Source organism: Pempheris klunzingeri, chromosome 6 (assembly GCF_042242105.1).
Source record: "Pempheris klunzingeri isolate RE-2024b chromosome 6, fPemKlu1.hap1, whole genome shotgun sequence".
NCBI lineage: Eukaryota > Metazoa > Chordata > Actinopteri > Acropomatiformes > Pempheridae > Pempheris > Pempheris klunzingeri.
Window position 1 is genome coordinate 6,853,052 of NC_092017.1, and position 26,405 is coordinate 6,879,456.

Below are 26,405 nucleotides of genomic sequence, written 5' to 3' on the forward strand. Positions count from 1 at the left end.
GATTGTTCCTCATTTTCTGAATTTAATAAAGCAGCCTACTCAAAGAGATTCACTTCACCCTAATGATTTTATTCTTCTGCATTTAGTGAGGAAATGTGTTGACACTAATGCAACAGTTGGTCATAATGTTTCATAATGTCAGGTGCTGTTCTGCAGCCACGCATCAATAAATTCTCCCCGTCACAAACACTTGGCATGTTTCATCTTTTGTAAAGCACAAAACTGGACTGTATTTCCATCAGCCAGTGGAAATCAGTATGTACTCTGGAACTCCCAGCAGCCCAGGTGGAGTGAGAGAAATGATATTTTGATGAATGAACCCTCTTGGCAAATACGACTGTAGATAGTGCAGCTTATTGACCCTGCTGGCTTTTTCTGCTGGTTCTCACAGCCACAATGTTTCTGTTAAACTCATGTTTTTTGCACTAAATACACGATCTTCTGATCATATTGATATCATGACGATGTAGGTAGGGGCTGTGGTGCGTCCATGTCCAGAGATAATTTGGTACCATTTTTCCTTTTTTTTTGTGTGTGTCCACTGTGTTACTTAATTGCTGCACTATAACTGGACGTTAGGATGGAGGACAGAAGTAGATAAGGTGGTTAAGATAAGGTACTGGAGGGCCACTTTTAATATAAGCTCTGTTGACATGGTGCCCAATTTCTTCAGGAATGGAACGACACTTCCTGTATTTGTTATCAGTTGTATTTATCAGTTGTAAATGCGAACATACATGCACACACATTTGTCCGCACTTGTTTGTGAATGTATGTTCATGTCTATTGTGTTTTATCATTACAATTACTATTATTTGGTTTGTTTAGTAATGAGTTGTTTTGCTCTTATTCTATGTAACTGCAGCACATGAAATGTTTCTATGCCTGCTTATCACACCACAACAGAAATAAACCAATAAAAACTTGGCCAGCATAAAGGTCACAGTGGGCGTCAAAATGATCAACTACTGCATGTAACGGAAATTAGTACAAAGACCTATGTCGCTAACTGTACAAAGCATTACCATCATGGGGGAAGTGAGTGTTATCAGACTGAAGAGAGAGTTAGTCGTTGGACAGCGGCGAAACGCAGCCATCGACACTGACCTGAAACATGACTGAGGAGGGGAGGGGCTCGATGCATGGCTGCTGGTCCGGGAGCGGCAGCTCCTCCAGCAGGTCCACATTGGAGAGGGCATCCTCTAAAGTCACTGTGGAGGCCATGCTCCTGCAAAGGACATGAAAAAAATGAAGAACATGAAACAAGAATCATGTTGACTACTTTTATCTGCAAAAGCAGAACCTATATGTCTTATCAAGATGAGACAGACCAGACTTGCTGCACTGTGGCTTCTTTTACAAGTGTATCGCATGTGATAGCACAAGTCATCATGGAAAGTATAAAAAGGATGTTTTTGGAGGACGGGGGGGGGGAATGCCAGTGCCCCTGGGCAGCATGGAGGCAGCAGCATGGCAGAGGATGGGCTAGGAAAACTATCCTTCAACCCAAAACCGACAATCCCTGATTTAGTAGGCTGATGCAGCCACAGACAGAGGACCTTTGACTCTGAACCCTATTTTCCCTCCAAAGAGGAGCCTCAGAGAGTGCTTTAGGTTCTGCTTTGTGTAAACAGCGCTCAGGCTCACACTACTTCCTGCCCAAATAACCTCAGTACCAGCAAACAGGGTCAGAGCTGAATAATGGCTAATGCCCTACTGGCAGCAAACTGACCTCATCTATCTAGCATTGGCTTATCATCTGCATTTAGCTTTGCATGCACATTTTACAAAACTGAACATTTTCCCCACTTAGAATATGTACCAACATGTGTGATGAAACAACTCCATGTGGTTAGTGCGAATCGGACGGGACTTTCTGCAGATGTCATGGCATGGGCTATTGATTTGTATACTATGAAAATGAGAGAGTGCATTCAACAGGTTATTTTCCCTATTTTACTGAAGTGATGGTGCAGTTATTGTTTTAGTGAGCATTATGGCCAAAGTGGCTTAATTACACAAACTGTGTGAACTTGCACTAATTTTGCTGCTCCCATGTCTCATTTACATTTTGTGTAGTTAACTGCAGGAAAACACCAAAACATAAAAACCAAACAAATAAAGCAGAAGCAGATACTGTAATTATTACATATTCTCTTCTTTATTCTATTCCTAAACAGCTACCAGGAAAATAACGCATGGCAGCAAAATTAAATCAAATGTCAATAGATGGGCTCTGTATTAGTGAGTGGTGAGGTATGCTTTGGTTTGCATTCTCACACTGCTGCTGACTGCTGACTTTCGGACGTCACTGACACTGAACAATCAAAAAACCTATTGCAATCAGAATCGACAGAGGGTCAAACAATCCACAGCGACTAACCGCCAAAACAAAGGCCTGGCAGTCCCTGCGTGCACGGGCCCAGGGTCAGAGGAGGTCACCGACCTCCTGCTCTGTAGGTGGGAGGACAGCACAGAGCACAAAGAGGAGAGGCTCCGCACAATTACACATTTTTAATTCATCTTTACTTATTCATTTAATGAATGTAACAGCGACGACACATGGAGGCACCGTGACATTTAAGTAAAATGAAACTGATGCAATGCATGTAGGACCTCCAGCTGCAGCTTGTTTGTAGTCCTTGTCCCTGGTTTGACTTTGAGGATAAAACATTTAACGTTCTAATACAGCCACAGGGACCAAGAACAAACACAGATAAACAACCGCTACAAACAGTAACTGAAACAACAATGACCAAAACCAACAATTAAGAACCATGACAAATTAAAAACACCAAAAGGGGAAAAAATAAAAGTGTGTGTGCTACATATCCTGTGTATCTCAGTGTCCACAGACTTGCTCCTGTTTGAGCCATATTTCTGATTCAGTATTGAAAGCTTAAATACCAGTAAACTAAAGGAATAAATACGAGGGTCCTTAAATGGGAAAGAGGAGTGATAAAAATTTGTGTTGGGTTTTGCTGCTTTTCCGTTTAGTGTTTATATCTTGACACCATTTGACTGACTAGTTCCTGAACAAGGCCATTGACATACTGACAAATTGATTTTACAAGTGAAAACTTTATCGTAACTTTTTTCTGAATTTTACAGTTTTGTCTTGTACATTTTCCTTACATGTGCATCAAATATTATTTGGGAATTCAAGACAAGACCTACATAATAATACTATCACTATCACTTTTTCTCTTGGTTAAAATGACAATATGCTGCTGGAGTAGCAGATGCCCATTTAGTATAGAAGAAGAGGGGTCATGTTTTAGATTGTGAGGAAGGCTGATAAAGGAGATGCTACTGGACACTACACTGTGAGATCAGTCTTTTTCATCCAAATATTTCTGTCATGCCATTATGCAAAGCACAGCAGAGGACCTGCATGGCTAATGCAAGCCCCGGCATGCACTCCACAAAGATTGCTACTGAGCATGTGCCCAGTGACCACTGTCAAAGGCATCAGGTTACAAAAGGCAGCTGCTCTTTTGATCACAGAAACGAGGCAGAGACAAAAATGTTGGCTGGTCGGTTGTTATGGCAGCTTCAAGACTTCCTTTTATTCATTTTTTTTCATAATTTCAGTTTCTTCACAGGTCAGAAATACCTCTAAAGATACAGGACGGTCAGATAAGTAACTTCATTATTACAGATTTATGATCGTGAAAAACATTTCTGCAAAGTACAACTAATGCAACGCACTATAAGGTCTAATGGGGGTCCACCGAGCATCTTTACATGGCAATGATGTGTAGTTAGACTACAGCACTGGTTGAATTTCACACGCTCGTGCTTTGCAAAGCAGAATCACAGCCCTGACAAACGAAAGTATCACATCATAAACGTATATAAACAATGCAAGTCAGTGCCTACATTTGGACTGTGACACATTTTCTATAGTTCTGGCTCTGTGCTCCAGTACAATGACCTTTAAATAAATGTGACTGAGCCTCAAGTGCTGACTTTCAGGTGTAAGAGCATTTGCGGATGTTAATGTCAGCATTGGGTGAAAAGTGAGGGACTTGTAGTCTTTTTGATATATAGTACGGTTCGTTCACTGTTCATCCAATATAGATCTTAACCAACTTAAATCAAAGCTGAGAGTCGGCACTTGAGCGTCGTACTGATTGTTTTATTTTAAACCACATGTGGGAGATAAAATTAAAATGTCCTACTGTCCTACTACACAGAGACTGTAAGTAATATAACAAATAATCAGTAAGTGAGTTTTTTTTATTGTTCATAGAATTAGAGTCTCGATTTCGACGCCAAAGCATACAGAACAACAACAAAAGCTATCTAACTGTACTAGGAGTATAAATAGGTGTGGTTAGTTGCGAAACACAGTTTTTGAGAGGGAAGAGGTCAGATGGGAAGTACTATCTATGTAAAGCAGTTCTCAGAACTTGCCTCATCAATGAATCAGACAAATGTCTTTTTTAGTTTGCCAAACTGAACTGCAAACAGTCAAGTAAGCACTACAACAGACTACAGATCAGTCATCTCTGTGGTAAAATAGAGAAGTATGAATCCCAGACGATGGGACCATGTGATGCACGGTCTACTTCAAGACAGGAAAGGACTGACGATGAACATTTGAGCTGACGTCCAAGAAACTGAAAGTAACCAACAAAAAAAAGACACACAGTTCTGCATTTCAGCAGATACATTGTCCTGAGTCTGTTCATACAGATATATGAAGAAAAAAAAAACATGGTGTTGCAACTCTGTTGTCCATTATTGAATTTAAAAAAAAAAAGAAGGAACCTGGGTGGCTTTTGCTTTACTGTGCAGTTCCTCTTAAGGCTGCAGCATCTTGAGCTGTCTCCTCTTATAAGAAACACACAAGTTAAAGTGTTTGCATGGCCTGCCAGCTTGTTGGCCACGACATCCTCTGCTGAGATGTTTGTTGGGCTCCCTGCGTAATTACACAGTAAGGAGCTTAAACCAGCCTCGAGCATGTAACCTAGGTGTGCCAAGCAGAGGGCGAACGCAAGGCAATACCACGCAACAGTATCATAATACCAGTAACAGCAATAGTTCACTTAAGCTCCTTAGCTCCTTATCAAATCACACAAAGGGCACGACAAAACAGCAACCTCGACCAGAGACCGAAACTGTCGAGAAATGAACAAAAAAAAGCTAAAACAAGCAAAAGTCCAAAAAAGGCTTCTTTTACTTTTAGGCTACTTAGTCTCAATGAAAATACATTGACATATTCATATTCAACATGTGGTGAGGGAGAATGTGTGAAAATTAGTTAGCGTGGCAGCAGAGAGGTTGAAGCAGTTACATTAAAGTATCGTTTCAGTCGTTCTCTAAAAGTAATGAATACGTGATTCAAATAGCTAAAATGATGGAACAATGGTTGAGACATCAGCCAACATCATGTTGTGGAAGTATGAATGCAAACCGACCTAAAGTTTGACAGTTACATTATATGAAAACATTCAAATAATTTTCCCTTTAATAGTGTAAAAAAAGCAACCGTTTTTAAAATCTATTAAAACAAACTCACACCACATATTAAGTCCATTTACCTCTGCTGTAGTTGAGTGGTGGCAGAAATGTTAAAAACAGATAACTCAAACACTCTTCAGATACATGTGAAACTAAATGCATGGCTGAATACATACCTATGAATAATTGAAAATACGTTTTTTGCAATTTGACTAAGTTATTTACTGTATGCAAGCAGCAGAGACATTTATCAGTGGAACAGTTCGGCTCTCAATGTGTGAATACTACTGTCTCAGGTCTGGCAGAGCAGATGCAACGCCTGACACTTGAGCAAGCTCTGCTAAATTCAAACACCAGCAGATTACACTTACACAACTGAAGATGGGGAGGAAACTTTAATATTCCTCTAAAGTGAGAAACAGATGCAACCATCTGTGCCCTGCAGAACACGGACTACAGATATTTCCTCAAAGAGGGCAAACTGAAAACAGTAGTTGCAATGAACTGTGACTTCACCAGCGCGTTGCATGAACCTGTGCCAACATAAAGGAAGTTGTAGATGTTTCTCTGACTGAGGTGTGAAAACACCCCATTATAAATATACATTTTTCAGAACATCAAACCAAAGGTGCTACTTATCAGTGCAAACTATGAATCTCAAAGTTTTTCCACAAGTCAGTGCAAACAAATGACTTTTGACAAAAGACATTTCTTGAAATTGAAGCCTATTCAGTAAAATGCAGAAGACCTTTCAAAGCCTTCTAAACATGCAAACACTTTAATAAGTGATCTACACAGAGCAACAGTGGAACACACTGAATACATCACTTGAGGTGTGTTAAGCTCATTTGCCTTGACGGCATCCTTGAAGAAGAAAGTAAACCACAATGACACAAAACACCACAACGTTCACCAAAATAACGACAGCTGTGGTTTAACCTACAGCGTCTTAATGCTTCATGTGTCTATGCATCCTTCCTTCCTTCCCTTGACTCCTCCAAGCCAACACTGATAAGAGATGACTGAAAGCAGTGCAGCAATTACTAAAGTGAAACACTCATATGTCCACACGTTTCCAGGTTTGATGAACAATAAATAGCAGGTTTTTAAATATAGTGTAATCGTGCGACATGTGTTTTCACTAAAAAGGCATTTTTCCCCAAATATTCACATGATGTCAGGGTTTCTAAGTGTTTGAAACGGCTGACTGAACTGACATTTAGAGTGAATGGCTGGGCAGTGAATGCAACACAGGGTGGGGAGTACAGTCTGGTTCCTGAACACAACAGACGTCCTACTACAGTAACTCCCAGGGGAGCAAAACAAAGAGACCCTCTGAAAAATAAGGAAGCATTCAGTTTTACAGCATCCACAGTTAGTTTGCCAAATTAAAAGTGTATAAACGAGACTTTTCAATCTTACTGCACTGTCACACCTGACGGACACAGACATGTCTGCCCAAATTCACAATCATTGCTGTAAAATAAAGCTCAGAGCGAGCAAACCAGAGGTAATAGTGAGCTTTAGGTGTGGAAAAGTGCCGTAGGTGCTGCCTCCAACACTCTCAGGGATAATGGCCGTATCCCTGCTCCGTGCCGCGGCCTGAGATTAGTCACAGCTCGGGCCTGTGAGCCAGGAAAATGGCTTTACATTGAACCAAGCTGTTGACCTCCTCAAGCTAACAAATCAGAAGTCCATAAGAAAAACGCGTGTTTTAACAGAAGACTTCACCAACGCCGGGGAGGAGACACCCAAAGACACGGGACTCAACTTTTTTTCACCGAGTTGACTTCGCTGGAAACTCTCTCTCTCTCTCTCTCTCTCTCACAACTTCGCGATAAATCGCTCCTACTCACCCGGAGTTGTTGGTTAGCAGGGAAAACTTGTGCGTTAATAAACCGGGCTACAACGCCATGTAAGCGGAGAGCGGATCCCTCTGACGACTGGGAAGTCCACGTTTGGAGGTCTTCAGTCCCAGTTTTTTTTTTCCTGTCGTCGGCCAGAGGAATCTCTCCTCGGTCGGTGTTATTATCATGGGCGGGGGAGAGCAGCAGAGCAGGGAGTTCCTGTCCCTCAAACAGGGAAACTCAACAGGAAACTGGGCTCAGAGCTGCGGTGCTGGCCTCCTCCACTAGGGCAGGGACACGGGGAGAGAGAGGTGAAGCCAGAGGAATGCACCGCGACTACCTGCCCCAGGGTACGGAGGGTGAGGAGTGCCAAAAAACCCTACCCCCCACAAACAAATCCACTCTCAGCATGGGGCGTGGGACCTCCTTTACATAAATCATTTACAATTACATGTACTCACAAAATATAATACACATTTGTTCTTTATAAAAACTGCCCATAATCTGCACAACAATTTTGCACTGCCCTAATTTGCACCTCTATTTATCTATTTAGCTGTACATTTTATTTTATTTATTTATTTATTTTATTTTATTTTATTTATTTTTTGTTGTTGTATATACCTCATTTTATATTACTTACTTACTTGATACTGTTAGCAGTGTTACCGGGAACCAGAGACACAAGAATTTCACTGCCAGTGATTGCTTCATGTAACTGCTGAGCATGTGACAATAAAGTCTTTGATTTGATTTGATTTGATTTGAAATGCTTTAAAAATTGACAGCATTTTTGTCACCAATGGAAGGTATAACTGCTAATGTCATTTTACTAGGTGACAGTGATGTATAATATTTTATTTATTCTTAAAGTCTTCACATTTTATCTGTCTCTTCTTCAGTAGTTGGTGGATAGTAGAGTCACCACTGGTAACATTCATCTACTCATGCAATGCTAAAGTAGGGCTAACCCATTTTTAAAATATTATTTAGTGTAATAGCAAGTGTCAAACATACACCCACCTAATACAGTCCACTATCAGGCACAAGATTTAATGTAACTTTCTAGTTGCCAATGGTACAAAACTAAATTGATGTAATAAAAGTGGGGAAGTGCCCTTTAAAGAACCTAGTAATTATTTTATTCTCAAAAGGGATACCAGACAAACCAGTTTAAAGAACAACATGTAAGTGTAAACAGGACTAAAACTAAAACAAGAAAATAAAATTGAGAACAGAAAAATTAAAGTGGCCCTTGTGCGCTTCTTTTATTCTAAGTAAAAGTAACAATTCAGACCTAATAAAGAATAACAGCTCTTCCCTTTTTTTAATTACCAATCCATCAGTTCATGTTCTAAATCACTTATTCTGTTCAGGGTTGTGGAGAGCTACAGCTCATCCCAGGACGCCAAGGGCAGCACAAAGGCTACACTGTGGCTAACAAGTAAAACATTCAAATTTTAACCTTGACATAGCTGATGGCCAAGGAGCTTCTTGTTGCATGAGACAACAGTGCTGACCACTGAGCCACTTAATTGCTCTTACTGAACTCCTAAGATAAACGAGGCTGATCGGATAAACCTAATCTCCTCTCACACCATACAGTGAATGAAAAAAGAAAGGCAGCATAGTCTGGGTTGTGAATATTTACCTACATAGGGCCATCAACTTATTTTCCGCTCTACAGTAACAGTGCCATGAGGCATCAATTCTTCCTTTATGACCAGTGTCTTGCAGAGGTATCATCTACAATATTGTAGTATGACCATTTATAAACCTTAATCTTAACTTTTATTGTAAAGCATTAGTTTACATTAGTTTAAAAAAACATGACATAACTGCAGCCTTAAGCAAGATTTATTGTGCTTCATACAATATATACACATTAACAATCAACACAACAGCCCATAAAAAACTAATTTACAGAAAGTTACAGTGCTTTAAATACAGAGGCTGATGTTTGTTCTCAACGAGCTTGTTTGACGGCTCTAAAAAGTCGCAGATGTCCTCCAGCATCACGTAGTCCGAGTCCATCTCAGCCGGAGCAGATAGTGACATCATATGGTGCACATCATCGTGAACAATGACAGCAGTCAGACGACAGACAGTAATGAGACGTAGAAACAAACAGTGGAGTTCAGTCCATCACATAAACGCATGCATGGTTCCTCAGCACTGCTCGAACCCCGCCATCAGAGAGAGGGCCAGAGACTCCACTGTACAAGGGGGGAAAGCAAAGAACACTTGACTACCTCTTGTTAATGACTCCCATCTGTGCATGAAGAATGTACTGGCAGAGCATCAGTATGACATCTAGTTTATTGGAAATCAGAGATCTGTATGGATTCGACAAAAAAGGATCCGTTTCTTACTTACAATGAGGGAAAGAGCCACGACAAACTGCCTTATTGAGAATAGTCACAAGGAACATGTGACAATTTTTGAAATCGGATTCCATTTTATCAATGGACTCGATCCTGAAAGTGAAAACACAATATTTAGACACAAACCGGGTTGTCAAGAAAGAGAGAGCACCACAGATTTGGGGTTTGGCGGATGGAGCTTCAGATACAAAAAATAAACTTTATTTCTCTCCCGTTTATATGAAAGTTCTTACTTCCAGGCTCCAAATCCGGCTTGCCATCGGTCGGAGAAGATGAGGACTAGATTGAGAACCTTCATTATTGCCTCCTTCACAAAACTGACCTGAGAAAACACGACAGCATTGGACAACAGTGGATACATAAAGTGATCAGCAGCCTCAGTTTGAACAGCGAGGACAATAACAAAACAGGATTATGTGACCCCTAACGATGGTAAACAGAGCTCTTTACCTTCTCCCTCAGTAGGCAACGGTCGTGAATGGTTGCCAAATATCTGTAATGGATCTTGATCAGCTGATCCAGGTCTTTTGCTTCCTGAACTTGGTGCTGAAACTCCAGTCCTGTGCTGTGCAGAATCTGCCAAGAGACAGTGCAGACGGATTTAAGATTGTATGCCAAAAATTAAATCTCAGTTTTAAAAAAGGACCATACAAGTGGTTTTGATCAAATGTGCATTTTCCTGTTATGCTTCAATTCACCATCATTGTGATCATTAAAAGCAGTCTATCTATAGTACAAAGTAAACTTCATTTGTAAATAATGGGTGTAAACATTTGAAACCGCATGTATATATGAGACTGGCACATCTGGAAACTTCGGCTTGCAACACATCCCGGACCTTTTGTAGGGGAAAACACCACACTTGCTATATATTTTAGTGTAAAACAGCAGTACAAAACAAAATCCCTAGAATTAAATTAGTTTATAAAAGACCCAAAGACACAATGTTAAGTCACGTCATCTTGAATCACACCCCTTCAGTCTCCCCAGCGAGCGGGTGTAACCCCACCCACAGGCTACGAGTGTCCTGCCAGGACATCTGTTTTTATCTCATCAAGTCTCCTGGTTTGCAAATTACCAGTGAAATATTTTACTTTTCAGTCCAACTCTATAAATAGTATGCTAGCTAGCAACACTGTGCCCAGATAACATCACCTTATAGCCTATGTGTTAATTCACGTAAAGCCTGTGAGTGTAGCCTGAGCTCCAACCAGTAACTGTTAGTAGCCTATGATGAACCACTTATTCTTTAGAATGATGTAGGTTACAGGAGGCTGTGGATTTTTATACAATTATTAGTTACCATGATTCAGGTTTGCTGCCACTGTCCTGCCTTTGTATTACGTGCTGTGGCTGACAAACATCTGTGCTGCTAATGTTAGACTACAGCTGTCAGTATTAGATAAATGGAAGTAAAAATGGTTTGGGGGCTTTGCACCCCCGAGTTTAAAGGGTGAAGTTGATTTGTTCACAGCGGCAGAAACACAATCATATAACGTTAGCGTTTAGCTTAAAGCCGTAAAACCCTTTTATCAGGATACTTATTAGAACACGGCAGTGGAACAAATCAGAGATCAGAGTTTTTGTTGTCGCTGTCTAGAAGGGATGATTTTCCCCCAAAAGGGGCTGGTGAAAAGAGCCTACTCTGGATGACTTATTGCTGGTCTGATGTATGGTCCCATTACTACTGTGCTAGTGATAAAAAAAAAAAAAAAAAAAGACTTATTCATGATGTGCAATACTGATATGTACACAGTGGCCAAATTCCAATTAGCTGCTTTGATGGCAGGGTTGTGATACTGTGCATCATTCAAGTTAATACAAAAGCTTGAATGTCTGCAGTGAACAGGTCTGTTCCATGAGTCGTCTCACCCTGGTCGTGATGTAGTTGTGAAGGCTGTTGACAAAGTGCATGAGTTTGACCCGCAGCAGACACATTCGGTGAATCTGCTGATTTATACACTCTTTGAACTTCGCTTCCTCCGCCAAAGTGCCCTCCAGTTTCTTAGTGACATCTGTGAAATCTATAAGAAACATTAATTCACATATTAGAAAATAACACACTGAAATTAAATGGAGAGATTAACCGTTCGTGTGATCAAGTTGTTGTCATTCATATCTATTAATGGAGCTTTATTTTGGAGTAACTAGTAGACTATGCAGATGTTAAAGTACCAGCCGAACTCATACCGCTGAACCGAAGTGTGTCCAAACTGTATTTGGCCCATTTGATCTGCAGCAGGAGGAGAAATACTTGATTGTAGATCTTCTGACATTCAGAGCTGATCACGATGTCAACAGGCCAGGGAACCTGTGCAGAGTCACAGGAATTAACAACATGGCAGTTTGGAAAAATATGAACGATACTCAAGCAAAATAAATTCACACTGCTCACCTTGTAACTCAGGGTGAGAACTTCTAGATTATTCACAGGGTGTTTTTTCCTCGCAGGGTCAATGGTCTCCAAGATGATTGACAACCTATTGAATATCAAATGATGGGGAAAATACTGATTTTCAGTGACAAAAGAAGAAATTATCCTTCTAGTTATAAGTTTAGCTTCAATCGGATTCTTCACTAATAAACACGTTTAGTACCTGCTGCTGTCCTCTGGGTGGCGCTGTCCAACTGCCTCCTGCAGCTGACTGTTGAGAAAGGAAGGCTGCTGCCAGCTCTCCTTCTCCTGCACCTTGTCAAAGATGGCCGTGTAAAAGTCGTACATGGTGTCTCCAGCTTCCAGCAGGAAATAGTTCCTCATAGCTTGGAGGTATTCGAGCAGCCTGTGGAGACATCAAGGAACTCAAATGCTCTATATGAGCATAAAAAAAAACACACAAACTCATATAACTCCAAGATCGATACTCACTTGTAGTCTTTTTTCAGAGTCTTCATAAGGTTCCCGCAGCACTCGATGTACCTCCTCTCGATATGAGGATAGAGGCAAGAACGCAGGGTGAGTTCAAATGTTTGGCAGGTGACTGACTGAGACGAGCGGTCTACGATGAAATCTCCTCCGGAGAAACGCTCATGGAAGTCACTCTGCTCCAAGTACAGCCTGAGGGGGAGCACAGACTTTAGGTTTGGGTACATTAGGTTTTCAAACTCTCTGTCATTAGCAACGCAGCAAAAATATAATCGGTTTAAAATCTAATTATCTTTGGACAGAACAATTTAGGAGATTATAAAACCAGCAGTTGCAAAAAAGACATTATATAACAATGGCTAAATTGAAGCCTGAAGCTTTATTCTTGAAAGGAGAACAGCTGTGGACGAGAAAAGTCTTTTTAGTTTTCACATTCTGGCATTTTTACAGTTTGCCTCGTTGTTTATTTCTGAGCTGAACAAATGTTACTACAGTAATCTGTGGAGATACATGTAATTTGAATGTAGCGGATGCTGCTTGCCTGGCAAAGTTGATGGCCAGCAATGGATCGTGGATGTCCTCGATCTCCAGGTGCTGTGCTATGATGGACTGCATCTTTATGAGGCTCTTCTTGGTGGCCTGTTGTTCGCTTATTGTGTCTGTGGGCGACCCTTCCTGGCTGCAAAGGCGTGACTGCACCGACTCCAGAAACAGTGTGTATAAACTCTTCCTCTCTGCATCTGCAACACAAGGTTAGGTTTAAATGAAACGCTGCAACACAGCTGTGCTAAGTAGAAGAAACTAAACTAGCAGAGGGAAGCTCACACTGACCCCTGGAGGATCCAGACTGTTCAGTGTCCTTGCAGTCCAAATTTTTGAGCAGCTGCATGGACTTCCCGGCCATGATGATCTGCTTGAGCACCGGTTTGAGGAAGGACACCATGGTGAGCTGCCTGTTGCTGGAGCCCTGATCCCCTCCAGAGCTCCCGCTGGCTGCATCGTTCAGCTTCTCCTCATTCTCCACCGTCTCAGACACGCTGTACAGTGTGTAGGTGGCATACCAGAAGTCCCTGTGGTTCACTGGGACATCCTTGTTCCTGAGCAAATACATACATAAATATATATATATATATTTTAATTTAAAATAATCAGAAAAACTCAAATGATCAAATGTCTCTGTCAGTTACTGAAGTGTAGCCACCAAAATGTTAGACCAGAATATCTACTTGCCTCTGGATGATGAACTCTTTGGCAGGGTCAAACAGGTGGCCGTGAACAATCCATTCATCCACAATCTCCAGATATGGTCTCACTGTCTCTGTCCATAGAGAAAATAACAAGGCCACCTAGTACGGGAAGAGGACACGGGGATGGTCATACACACAGACCGTGTTAAGATCCACAAATTCTGTTTCATGTGTTGAATTCACTGAGCTTCGCACGTGGGACACACTCACTGCTTGCTCTGATGCTTCCCCGACACTGTCGTACTCAATAATGGCCTTGTACAGAGTGTTGAGCAAGTGAGAGGCCCGCACGACATTCGGGGTCTGAGGGGGGACTTCGGCGACCCCAGTGCAGAAGACTTTGTGCAGCACTTTGATCTGTGCCAAGTGAGGGTTGAGTCGCTCCAGAACTGCCGAGAGGGTCACAGTCTCATCTGCAAAGGAGGACAACACGTCAAACACCGGCCGACACGAGAAATGAACCCCTAATGAATCAGATACACGACCGGGGTGGAGACCAATGTTTGATCCAGCAACTGTACAGAGAGCTGCAGGAGGGTAGAAAACGTGCAGCTCAAAGCTCACAATAGCTAATAGTATTTAGCATTAGTCCTTCATCCCAAGTGCAGTCAATATTCTGAACTAATGAAAGTGAGTGATGAGATCTAACCCACAGACATGAACTTTTTTTAATGTGCTATATGACTATATGATCTATATGTTTTACTAAATGCCTGTCAGCTTTCTATGTTGTTTTTTCTTGTGTTTGAGGAGCCAAAGACAAGTTTCCATCCTGGAGAACAATAAAGATCTATTCTATTGTATTATCATATGTGAACACACAAATTCCTTCTGCTGCAACCCCCCTATTCTGAACATCTATACTATTCATTAAAGAGCCATAAACACACGGTACCAGTGTGAGCTATCTTGTGTTAAAACAGGCATTCCTTCCTCAGCAGTTTCTATGCCAAACTATCCACCACCTTATTAAAATCTAGGGCTCTGAGCAGATTACTACAGTCTAATGGCTAATTAGGCACTCTGACCAAACAGGGAGCTTTTTTTCTTGTGATAACCTTGACATCCTACTAACTAGACATCACTCAGAAACCCATCAATATGGCTACACTTTCCTTTACGATTGGATATTATTACATCTAGTTTAACAAGATCACCTGTACTGAGATTCTAGTGTTATGTCCTGCTGGTATTACATGATAATTTAGTTACAGTATCGTATCAAGGGTTATCCAGCGATATCAAACCCTTAAACACACTTGCACTTACCATTGCATATGAGCTCTCTCTCAATTTTGGTCAGCTCCTCTTTAAAGCTGGTAAAGTACTTGTTGAGTGCCCACACAAAGGCCTGGTAGGTCCTGAAGGGAGGCTCGGAGCCCTTCTTGGAGCTGTAGGAGGAACCGGAGCCTGGTGGGCACGGCTCCGAGCTGTACCCCGTCACCTCGTCGATGAACCTCTGCAGCCTGAACACCGCCTGCCCGTAAACGGCGATGTGCTCCAACACAGAGCGCAGACAGTTCTGCAGCACACAGACAGAAAAGACTGTAACCTATAGATGACAGATGATACATTTCTTAAAGCGTAACACAAGAAATTTTCAGGTTTTTAACTCACACTAGTCAGATGAGTCACCACCACGTTGTTCCTTACTGACACTTTTCCATCGTGGTGTTGGAAAATAAAGTGTTTCTTAACCCCAGACAGAAGCCTGCAACATAACGACACAGAGCTCAACTTTACGATAACACAACGGTGCTGATAGGACTCAAATGTTTAGGGGATCTAAGATAGAGCTTGCGAGAAAGCAGGAGATCAGCTTCTTTGTAAGTTTGTACAATGGGCACAGTCACACACCACAGCATCGTTACAACTTACCACAGTGTCTCCCGTATTACTTGGGTCTCCGTGACAAAGGCCTTTTCTTCCGGCAGATACAATGGATCAGTGTTATACAAGTGCTGATCCCTGAGAAGAAAGAAGCTGAGGGTTAACATTTTTCATCATTTCAACTCACAAATACGCCGAAGTTAACTTCTATGTTTGAGAACAACTCCACCGAAATGCAGACGCAACACTAGTCTTGACTGGTATCACGTTATTTTGGTCCATTAACGACCTCACTGTTTTACTTTGCAGATTATGTAATTAGCACTTTTGTGATCTTTTTTGTCTTTTTAGCAGAAATTACTCCACTCAAAGTACAGTATCATTTTCTAGATTACTTCGTCAACGTAACGTTGTCATGCATCACTGCATTTGTGCTACGTTTTCTGTGCTACATTTTCTGCGTCTGATATGGCTGGGAGATATCAGATATTAACTTTTAGAGAAATCACAAATCACCCAAATCACAATTTTAAAAACAAAACTTACAATAGGGACAATAGTCATAATTTTCATATAATAAAAGTTATCATATTATGAGACTGAAGTTGTAATTTTACAAGAAAAGGTCAGTACTAGACAAAGTTGTAATTATTTTACGGAGAGAGAAATAATATATTGAAAATAAAGACATAATATTGTGATCATTTCCTTATAGGAATAGCCAAACACTTGAGCGTAGTAAACAGAGAGAGCAGTCTGTCTGCTTGTGGAGGATCTAAAGGTTTTTACCAATAAGAATCTCATCATAATAAGTTTTAGGACTCAGAACTTAGAAATAAATCAAATTGTTTTAATAACTGAGCTCAGTGCGACAGGCAGAGTGACAGTAGCAGGAGACACAGACTGGACCAGTACGCCAGTTGTAGGTAAAAGTCTTTTGCTGAGACAAACATAACAACATTGTTATATTCATTATTGTATTCTTATCTTTTCCTTGAAATCTTATGACTTTATTCTTACAATCTAGTCAAAGTAAATGTGGCCCAAACGCTTGCTGTAGTTTAATTAAGCTTATATTGATATCAGTACGTCTACAGGTGTCCCTAACACTGTTGTACGTCTAAAAACATGAATCAGTGCATCCAAACTATATTCTAAAGTCCTATACAACAGTTTGGAGTCTTACCACACATTGAGCAAGTTGGAGTGTAAATGCAAGCTGTGAGGAAAACGAGGCGCATGAGTCACCCAGTACGGCGTCACTACATGCTGTTCAAGCCAGACCCGAGCGTCAGGCTCTCCCACTGGAAAGACACAAACTTAGAATTACTTTCAGATTTTTAAAAAAACCTTCAGTGTAGATATATAGATGTTTGTATTTGTCTCAGCTTTACATATTTCAATAGTCATTCTATCACTTATTTTCTGCTGTATGTTACTGTATGATCTGTTCCCACCTGTCCATGTAACTGGAACTGTCTTGTTGTTGTTGTCCTGGTCTTCCTGGGGAGTTCTGTCCAACTGGATCCCAGAGTCTTCCCTGCTGATTGGCTGCTGGCTGTCGTCGTCCTCGCTCTCCTCCTCAGACCACTCCTAAAAACCAGACCAGACCTATTTAGATATAAAACCCAAAGAAACTACACGGGGTACTGCTTTATTTCCACTGGACTGCAGTTAATTTTGTTATGATTCTTATTAGCATTTTGTGCAGTGGTTATGAATTGATTATGAATTTCCCCGCCATGGGACTAAAAAAAGGAATATCTTATCTTATGTACTCACAGGGGTATCTGGGTACGGTCCAGTGTCAAGGTCCTCACCTTCCATCAGATATTTAGCCCAGTCAAAGTCGTCCTCTTGTTCTGCAGATGCAAGATAAAGTGATAATGATTCATTGGGGCACGTCAGCATTTTAAAACAATTTCAAAAGTGAAGCATCGACTCACCGGCCTCCTTCACCCTGGGTCTCTCAGTAAAGTCTGTGTTTGAGGGAGAGCCAGATAAGAAGAGCAGCAGTGACAGGATGCTGTGGTGTACATCAGTCTGCAGAAGAAAACGAATGAATAAACAGCTGTAATGGATGCTACATTGTTGTACACAGGCCAGGAGGAAAGGTGTCCACTGGGTATTTGTCTTGAGGGCAGTGTTGGGTGACAAGTTATGTGCTGTACCTTTGTTCCATCTGTATTGGGTAAAGGTGAGTTCAGGAACTCTTCAGTCAGCCTCATCCAGCTTTCTGCTTTACTCAAGTCTGAGTGGACCATGAGCTTTTCATAGATTCTGGAAAACACAGCAGATTGCACATCACTGTTGTGTAGTGTGAGGGGAAATGGAAAAACATGATCATCCTATAATTACAAAATCAGTCACATCCACGAGCTAGGGGAGGCTGCTTGAGTACCTTTTTAAAACTGTATATTCAGGAATAGAAGGTGTTATTTATAAAAGTCACTGCAGTCCTCATCTGAGATTAAAAATGTAACCAATGCTACTGTAAACAATCACTATGTCAAGCTCTCAGTTCATGAAAACCTACAGTTAAATAGAGGACTTTATTATGCAAGATGCTACTAACTGTAATGCAAATTACTCATTTGTTACAATAGTTGTCAAAGACCACCACAGACTCACTCACCCTCTTATACTGCGTTGGATTTTATGGCTGTCCACGTCCAGGTACCGATGAAACCTGTCAAGGCACCAGACTTGTTATTAGCATCCCTGTCTGTGGCTAGCATGTTGTTAGCATTAGCAGGAGTTGAGCTAGCTGCCCTCCTCTACTAGTCACCTGAAATTTGACCAGGCGAACTTCAGAGCCAGCTGGAAATTCTGGTCTTCCTCATCCTCGACCCCGCTGATACATTTAATCAGCCTCTTCGTCTCCCTCTCTGTCTCCTTTTCGAAGGTGCTCCAGTGAGCCATGTTGATGCAGGCAGTGGTGCTGATGTTAGCTTGGTGGCAACGTTACAGGCGGGCGTCTACATGTAGGTTAGCTGTCTGTCTGCCATTCAGTCTGTCTGTCAGTCTGTCTGTCTGGCTGGCTGCTTATTCTGAGAGCTAACGTGCTGCCGTGAACAAGAAATGACACTATAATGACACTTCTAGCAAAAGCAGGGCAGCTTTGACGCTAGTTGTGTCTCCATTGATTCCGTCAGTGCCGCGCAGTTTGCCTCCGACAACAAACACAAGTGCGCATGCGCGATATCAAAATAAAGTTTTTTTAAAAAGTGTGCGCTTTCATTTTCATGTAGAAGGTTGAGATGGGCACTTAGTGCGGCTAATGATGATAACAATACATCATCTATAACTCAATATATTCAAACGAACCCCCACTAATCTCCACTAATGCATTGCTCTCCTGCGGGGTTATGGCTGGTTGCACACGTGAGAGCATCTCCTCTTCAAGGCTCTTTGATATTTCCAATTTAGCGGTGCTGAGCCTCTCTGCATCCTACGCATCTATTCATAACAGTTTGAACTGCACATTTTGTGACGATGGAAAGCAATTATATTAGCAGCTGGCAGTCCTGTGTGAACGGGAAGGAGGGGTAAACTGGTGTTTTGTCTTTAATGGGGCGTGGTTAATTCCCCTCCTCCTCCTCATCCTACACACACACTCACACACACACACACATAACTTTACTGTAGCGACCACGGTGCTCACAAAGCGCCGTGCCGACCCCTCAAAGAAGAAGCCAGCCACCCCCCTCTGGGCCAAAGGAAATGAAGAGGAGGCTACACAAGAAATACTTGATTTTAATTCTGGCATATTCAGGTTTACTTCTGCTAATCCCGTACGTGTTAGATTACCGGGATAAATCCGTTCAAAACGCTGGCCGCCTGCCTCAGCAGCAGCCGAGATGCCCAGATTTGGAGAACACGGTGGCGCTGCTGTGGGACAGCGGATACAAACTCAACGGCACGGACGCGACGGAGCACGCCGTCAACCGGAGCCAGTCTCGGATACACATCTACCTGCATGCCACCTGGAGGACCGGATCCTCGTTTTTGGGGGAGTTGTTCAACCAGCACCCCGATGTTTTTTACCTGTACGAGCCAATGTGGCACATATGGCAGGCTCTGTACCCGGGGGACGCGGGTAGTCTCCAGGGCGCAGTGCGGGACATGATGAACGCCCTGTACCGCTGCGACTTCTCCGTCCTCAAACTTTACGCCGGCTCGCAGAACATCACCACCTCGTTCATATTCGGCTGGAAAATGAACAAGGTGATCTGCTCGGAGCCGCTGTGCGATGCGCACAAGCGGCACGAAATCGGGCTGGTGAAAGAGGACCAGTGCGCAAAATGCCAAAAGCGGGACATTAGGGAGCTGGAGAGGGAGTGTAAAAAGTACCCGGTGATGGTGATCAAAGGAGTCCGCGTTTTGGACCTGAGCACGCTGGTTCCTTTGATGAAAGACCCAGCGATAAACCTCCAGATCATTCAGCTCTTCAGAGACCCGAGGGCCGTGCACAACTCTCGCCTGAAGTCCAAGCAGGCCCTGGTGAAGGAGAGCATCCAGGTGCTGAGGAGTAAAAAGCAGAACGACAAGTACAAGCGGCTGCTGGTGCCGAGCAACAAGGTGAACCGGGCGGAGAGTTACGTCTCCAGCGCCATGGAGCTCATCTGTGACAACTGGCTCAGTGACATGATGCTGGTCATGAACGCGCCTCCCTGGGTGAGGAGGAACTACCACCGCATCCGCTACGAGGACCTGGTCCTGCGCCCCATGGAGGAGCTCCAGAGGCTCTACCGCTTCTCCAACCTCTCCACCGTCCCCGCTCTGGAGAAGTTCGCCCTGAACATGACGCACGGCCAGGGCTACTCCTCGGACAGGCCGTTCCTGATATCATCCAGGGATGCAAAGGAGGCTATATATGCCTGGAGGGAGAGACTCAATGTTGAGCAGATAAACCAGGTGGAGGCTTACTGCAGCGAGGTCATGAGGCAGCTGGGCTATGAGAAGAACAGCGTGGACAAGACTACATGAGGGCGTGGAACCAAGAAGCAATGGGCTAAGGTATGGTGAGATCACGCGTCTAATTCAAGAGGATGCAATCTGCAGAGTGTGTGTGGCTCTGCAGAGTTGTGCATATAGCCATGGCTTTAAACCTGTCAGCACAGGAAGTTGGTGGTTTAACAGAAACCATCCTTCAGGTTCTCCTTCGGTCTGCTGCTGTGCTGTGACTCATGCTGGACCTCTCACCTCCCTCTGATGGAGGTAAACTGAAGCCAGAGCGTCCATATTGGCATCAGTAGAGAGCAGAGTTTGATGCATTTAAAGCGCCCCACCTCCTAACACACACACACACACACACACACACACACACCTACACTCACACAAAAATGAGTGTGCTTATTGTTACTTCACTTGGATGTTTTCCCCTCAGTGTGCAGACTGATCTGAGTGCAGTGAGTTTGACACGAAGAAACTGTTCATCTGCTGATTTCGTAACATCACGTTTTGGAAGCCAATCCTGGTCCTAAATCCAGTGGGATGTAGAAACCTCAAGCTCCCAGTACACACACACACACACACACACACACACACACACACACACACACACACACACACACACACACACGCTGTCATTGTAAGATTTTCTAACAAAATTGTAGAAAAACCTTAACAGGCACTTATGCTCAGCAGGCACGCTTTTTTTAAACGTTAAATATTTATGTCATGAAACATTTCTGGAGGGGTCCGTCAATCTTATTTTGTTGAACATGGTTTTGTTTTATAGTATCTTTCAGGAAATCCACCTGCTGATTGTGTTGATTTCAAGTCCCACCTCACATTATCTGTTAGTCATATTGTTCAGATAATAATGGACTCTGCTCTCGTGTTGTAGATAACCGCTCTAACCTGTTAATACTGTAAGTGGCAATGTGGCCTTGTTCACACTGAGCGTTCCCTTTCAGTTATCTTAGTATGTAGTATGAGTCACGTGTTTAACCTGGTGTCAAATGAAGACAATTGTATTTGGGTTCAAAGTTTCTGATAAATGTAGGCCGTCCAGCATTGCCATTTGAACATGAGTGACACCCCAGTAACGGATTTTTAGAGCCATCAGAGCGAGTCAGTCACAGAGATATAACTCCCTCCTTAATGACCGACTGATCTCCTGTGTAATAGAGGCCTCATTGTTTTCTCCCTGGCAATGCTGGGTCCTCTCATGGATAGCGGGGGCCTGGCAGCGAGTCACTGGGCCCCAGACTCTGCTGTCAAGAAGGGGATCATTGTGTACGGCTGTCCGTGACGGGATAGAGCTCCCAGGGTTACCACCAGCCTGTCACCACCAGCTCTCACAAGCGGACCCTTTAGAGCTGGGCTGCCTGCAAGCCGTCAGCATGGAGCAGAAACAGGGTGGAGGCAGTGGGTGCCCCTCGTCTCACTGCCTCCACCCTGACTCTGCCGCCAACAGAGCTGTTGACGGAGCTCGTGAATATCGTTAACCCCTGTTGATGGTCCTTATATTATGAATCTCTTTCAGTGTGTAGCTGTGTCATAACTTAAGGGTTTCATTTTAATCCTCAGCTGATTTTTTTCCCTCCTCCAGGGGCCTGGTATTCGAAGCTGAGGGCAAAAGGTGGAAAAGCATAACAAGCAGCTGGAATGTGGTCCACTGGGAGCTCGCAAGCACGGCTCATGGGTTGTTTTCCTTCAGCCGAGAAGGGCCGATGAACTGGAGAAAATCCAAGTGGAAAGAAGGAGCCAATCACAGACAGACGAATTTGAAACAGGGAGACGGCAGCTTATTTTTACTGTGTTTAACACCACCAGGTTCTAATGCAGATGGAGACAATGTGAGGGGGTTGGGGAGGGGGGGGGGTAAACAAGAAGAGAGAGATGAGGGCTGGTATGTGCTGCCGCTGCACTGGTTTGCCTCTATCCTTCTGTCCTTTTAGTAGCACTAATCCCTCCACAAATCCCCTGCAGGCGAGGGCCAAAAAAAGCCCGAGATGGGCCCTTCTTGGGAGATGACTGCCAGGATCCAGGGTGGCAGCGTCAGGTTCGCTCTCACCTGCGTGACTTATCCGTCCAGCCTAAGACTAAGCGTGGCATTGCTGATACTTAACTGCATTTGGTTCACTAACAATGCCAATGTAGAGCTTTGAAAGAAGAAACTCCAGTATTCTCTGGAAAAGAGGCCTGAGTGAGGAACTATTGTTCCACCCCCGGGCCCTCAGGAATCTAGACAGCTGCAGCGCCCCACTGACAAAACACTCACATGGGTGCGAAATTTTCTAATATCCCACAGACGTGTCTTGGAGAGCTGCCGCTGTCCTCTGCCAATGAACTTTTTAGCAAGTTTTCTCAAACACAACAGATGGTACTGATTCATATTGTGTACCATTCTGACTGTTTATATTTTGTCTAAAATACTGTAAAATGCTGTGACATCCCTCTGGGTGAGGATGTGTTGAGGAGGGGTCAAAGTTTACCAGCATCCACGTGTTCAACTTTAGAAGTTGGTTCTTTTAATAATTGTTCTGGGTGGATTACCTGAATAAGTTCTCTTGTCAAAGAAAGACATAACTTTAAAACTATTTAAACTGACCTCAATAAAGAGTTGGTAAAAACTAGAGAAGCGTCTACCTAATGTATTGTATTGGCTCACTTACAGGTCCAATGGTAGCATTAAAACACACCTCTGTTAGGCTTTAATGCCTTGTGGTATGTGGACTGTACGCGCCATCATAATGTGCTTATTCACAGTTGGTCAGTGTGCATTGGTGAGTAGTTTTTATTAGCTAAATTTGATTGGAGCTGAATTATAAAGAAAAAGGAGACCACAGAGCCCTCCATAGATTATAATGTATTATGTAATTACTCATAACCCGTGCACCTCGCCATATGTAGCTTGGAGGCAGTTGATCTGACTGGGCCTCCACAGGATTACATGCAATATGTAACTTCGAATCACTCATAAGCCGCACATCTCATCATAATGACCATATGTGCAGTGTATCAGTTGGCACTAGTGAGCATTTCGAATGGAGTTTGTCCCGTATACAGGTGTCACTTTATAAACACCATGAGACTTTATTTATTATTTACAGCCTATTGCAATAATCAGAATGAAATCATGCACAGGTTTGTTCTCCGCACACTTGCTGATATATACAAATGCAATACATGCCCATAGGGATTGTATTCAAGTATTAATGTCTGATAAAGTATAACATGAACCGTCTTGGGAGCATTGAAAGTGTAGAGGCAGATACGAAGCACAAAATCAGGTTTTTCAGGAACGGCTCATTAATTGGATACGAAAATAGATTCCAATTTGCATTTAATTGGGCATGTGTCGATGTATGGTCGTGATATGTACTATCAGCGGCTTTTGAGTCACAGGTGAACCAAAAAAAGGGCATGGAAGAGTATGGTTGCAGTCTAACTAAATATTGTATTTCAGTTAAAGACTACAAGCCTCCTTCGACGGCTCCTTTAGACCAAAATGAACACAGGTTGGTGGCTCATAATTTGACGAGTTTTATTAACATGTTGACATGCAAACCATGGCAGATAGAACCAGGCAGCCAGTTGCAACTAGAAACAACAGGCGCAAATATTGACAGTTGAGCTACATCTCATATTTCTCAGGTACAGAGAGCATGTAAATATAGCCAGCAAGACAACTGACAGCACAACAGTCTGGAGATAGAGTGCACATGAAGGTTATGTAAGAGTGTCCTCTGCTTGAGGTAAAGTGCCAAACTCTGTCCGTTCATTTGCCTGCAGCCACCAGTTAAGTTGTCCATGGTGTTCCTGTCCATAAAGTGCTCCAACGTCTCAGGGAAAAACTCCCCAGTCAGTTTGTCCTGAACATGTAGACAAATGCGTGTTCTCTGTCTTTTTCTGCACTCGTGTTTGTAGATGCAGCAGGAACTGAAGGGGAATTCTCCACAGATATGATCAAAAAAAAATCACAGTTTTGTCTGTTTAGCACAATCCAGAGACGACGTGATATCTGCTGTAAGTTATACTGGATGTAGAAGGTGTATCTTGTGGTGGTGTAACCTTTCGGTATCTCAGAAGAGACTGTGTGAGCATCAGTCCAAGTCTAACAGTAATGGTTGCTTCGGACAAAATGGAGAATGAGTGGTTATTTAATGTGCAAGATACAGACGAGCTTCGCTATCATCAGACTGTGAAAGGGGACGTTGGACAGCTTCACATTACTTCACACTCCAGCTAGAATTTAAATGACCCACAGTGCATTTCAGCTTGGCAACAGCTTACATAACAAGATTCATTTCCTCTTGGAGGTCCCCTGTGAGGCAAAAAGCTTGTGTTGGGCTTCTCCCTCGTGTGAAAGCCTCAGATTCACCTTACACAATCAGGCCTTTCACACCTGCCCTTGTGTACTCATACATAAATGCAGCAGCCACCGTGTGTGGTTGAAGGAGAAAACAAAAGCTGACACGTGCTGTGTGGTGAATTTAAAACGGGGAGCGGTTCAAATGTCTAGACGCGGTAAAGGAAACACAAAATGAGTCGAGCCCTGCAAAGAAGAAACCTCCTCCTCCTGCTCCCAGAGCCACTTGTTGGTTCCACCAGCTGCTCCGACCAGCCTAGAGGGCCGGGGTACAGCTCTGTAAACCACGAGAAGTCTGCAAGTTAATATGCAACTATTTACATGCATTGGATAAGACTTAAATATAACATCTTGAGGGGGAAAAATATGCTAATGGAAAAAATGTCCCCTTACACTCATGCTGCGTAGGAGGAATTCCCAAAGGTTCATTACAAACAGTGAGGAAATGTAGAAGGTCGCCAAAGAGTAACTGGTGCAGTCTAAATAATTACACATAGCTCATAGCAGACTGATGTAAAGCAACATGGTTCAGTTGTCTGTTGTGGAAAATGCAGCGAGTTAAATTCGGAAGCCCAAAGCCTCCGTCTCGTATCGAGGATTTGCATGTTGGAGATGAGTCTTAAACCAGTTATCTCATTTAAATCTGCTCTGTGTGGCACGAAAGAACTGGGCCACAGGTGAACTGATGTCATACTAAACACTGTCAGCTATATTTGATGTCACACCTGCTGCCAACACAAGAGCACATCCGATGGTACCAACTGCACAAACTGCATGAGGATCACAGCATTTTATTGTTAAGACCGGTAAAGAGAACAACATGTATCACTATTTATCATCTGTGGACTTAATTTTCAGAAAAATCAGTGCTCAGGTTCCTTGTTATCAAAGGTTAGGGAAGTCTCTACGTTAGTGAAGTGCTGCTGCGCGATGACTTTAAAGCAACAGTTCAACATTTTTGGGAATAACTTAGTTGGCTTTATGGCAGAGTTAGATGAGAAGACAAAATCTCTCTCATGTCTGTACAGTAAATTTGAAGCTACAGCAAGCAGCAGGTTAGCTTAGCTTAGCTTAGCATAAAGACTGGAGCATAGGGGCACAGGGAGACAGGTAGGAACAGCCAGCCTAGCTCTGTTAGAAGATAACAAAATCCACACAATACTAGTATCAGAAATAGTGTGACCCATGACCCCCTGAAAAAAAAAGACTGTATATTTTACACTCTTTTTTTTGTACGATCTAAGCAAGCAAGGTATAACGTGCTAATTAGCTAGCTTTATTGGCTCTAGTGGGTGGAATTTGTTGCCCTCAGACTGCACTAGGTTAGCCATTTCCCTGTTTCAAGTCTTTGTGCTATGCTAAGCTAACCGGCTGTAGCTTCATTTAAAGGACACATATGTAAGTTAAATTTATCCTATATTTCCCCATCGGAAAACAAATTTC

At 42.8% G+C, this 26,405-nt stretch overlaps 3 protein-coding genes across 3 annotated transcripts in view; 1 reads left to right on the plus strand and 2 right to left on the minus strand.

Moving 5' to 3' along the window:
* cyfip1 (cytoplasmic FMR1 interacting protein 1) overlaps positions 1-7,558 on the minus strand; it is a 28,524-nt gene extending 20,966 nt beyond the window's left edge. The window contains exons 1-2 of the mRNA XM_070832902.1: positions 7,326-7,558; positions 1,108-1,228 (exon numbers count right to left, since the gene is read on the minus strand). Coding sequence (XP_070689003.1) covers positions 1,108-1,224 — 117 coding nt within the window. The 5' untranslated portion in view covers positions 1,225-1,228; positions 7,326-7,558. The remainder of the gene's footprint in view (positions 1-1,107; positions 1,229-7,325) is intronic.
* A 1,597-nt stretch (positions 7,559-9,155) lies between these two features.
* On the minus strand, positions 9,156-18,737 carry tubgcp5 (tubulin gamma complex component 5). The gene is made up of 23 exons (XM_070832770.1): positions 18,429-18,737; positions 18,276-18,329; positions 17,812-17,920; positions 17,587-17,683; positions 17,423-17,502; positions 17,098-17,233; positions 16,827-16,944; positions 15,689-15,778; positions 15,428-15,521; positions 15,080-15,332; positions 14,021-14,223; positions 13,794-13,909; positions 13,395-13,660; positions 13,105-13,303; positions 12,567-12,755; positions 12,298-12,480; positions 12,096-12,180; positions 11,891-12,011; positions 11,573-11,724; positions 10,151-10,276; positions 9,934-10,022; positions 9,693-9,793; positions 9,156-9,532 (listed from the first exon to the last, which is right to left on the minus strand). The coding sequence occupies exons 1-23, from the start codon at positions 18,560-18,562 to the stop codon at positions 9,486-9,488; spliced, it is 3,042 nt and encodes a 1,013-aa protein (XP_070688871.1). The 5' UTR covers positions 18,563-18,737; the 3' UTR covers positions 9,156-9,485.
* Positions 18,738-19,310: 573 nt separating this feature from the next.
* On the plus strand, positions 19,311-22,445 carry chst7 (carbohydrate (N-acetylglucosamine 6-O) sulfotransferase 7). Its single transcript, XM_070832506.1, has 2 exons — positions 19,311-20,659; positions 22,200-22,445. The coding sequence occupies exon 1, from the start codon at positions 19,364-19,366 to the stop codon at positions 20,627-20,629; it is 1,266 nt and encodes a 421-aa protein (XP_070688607.1). The 5' UTR covers positions 19,311-19,363; the 3' UTR covers positions 20,630-20,659; positions 22,200-22,445.
* Positions 22,446-26,405: the final 3,960 nt, after the last annotated feature.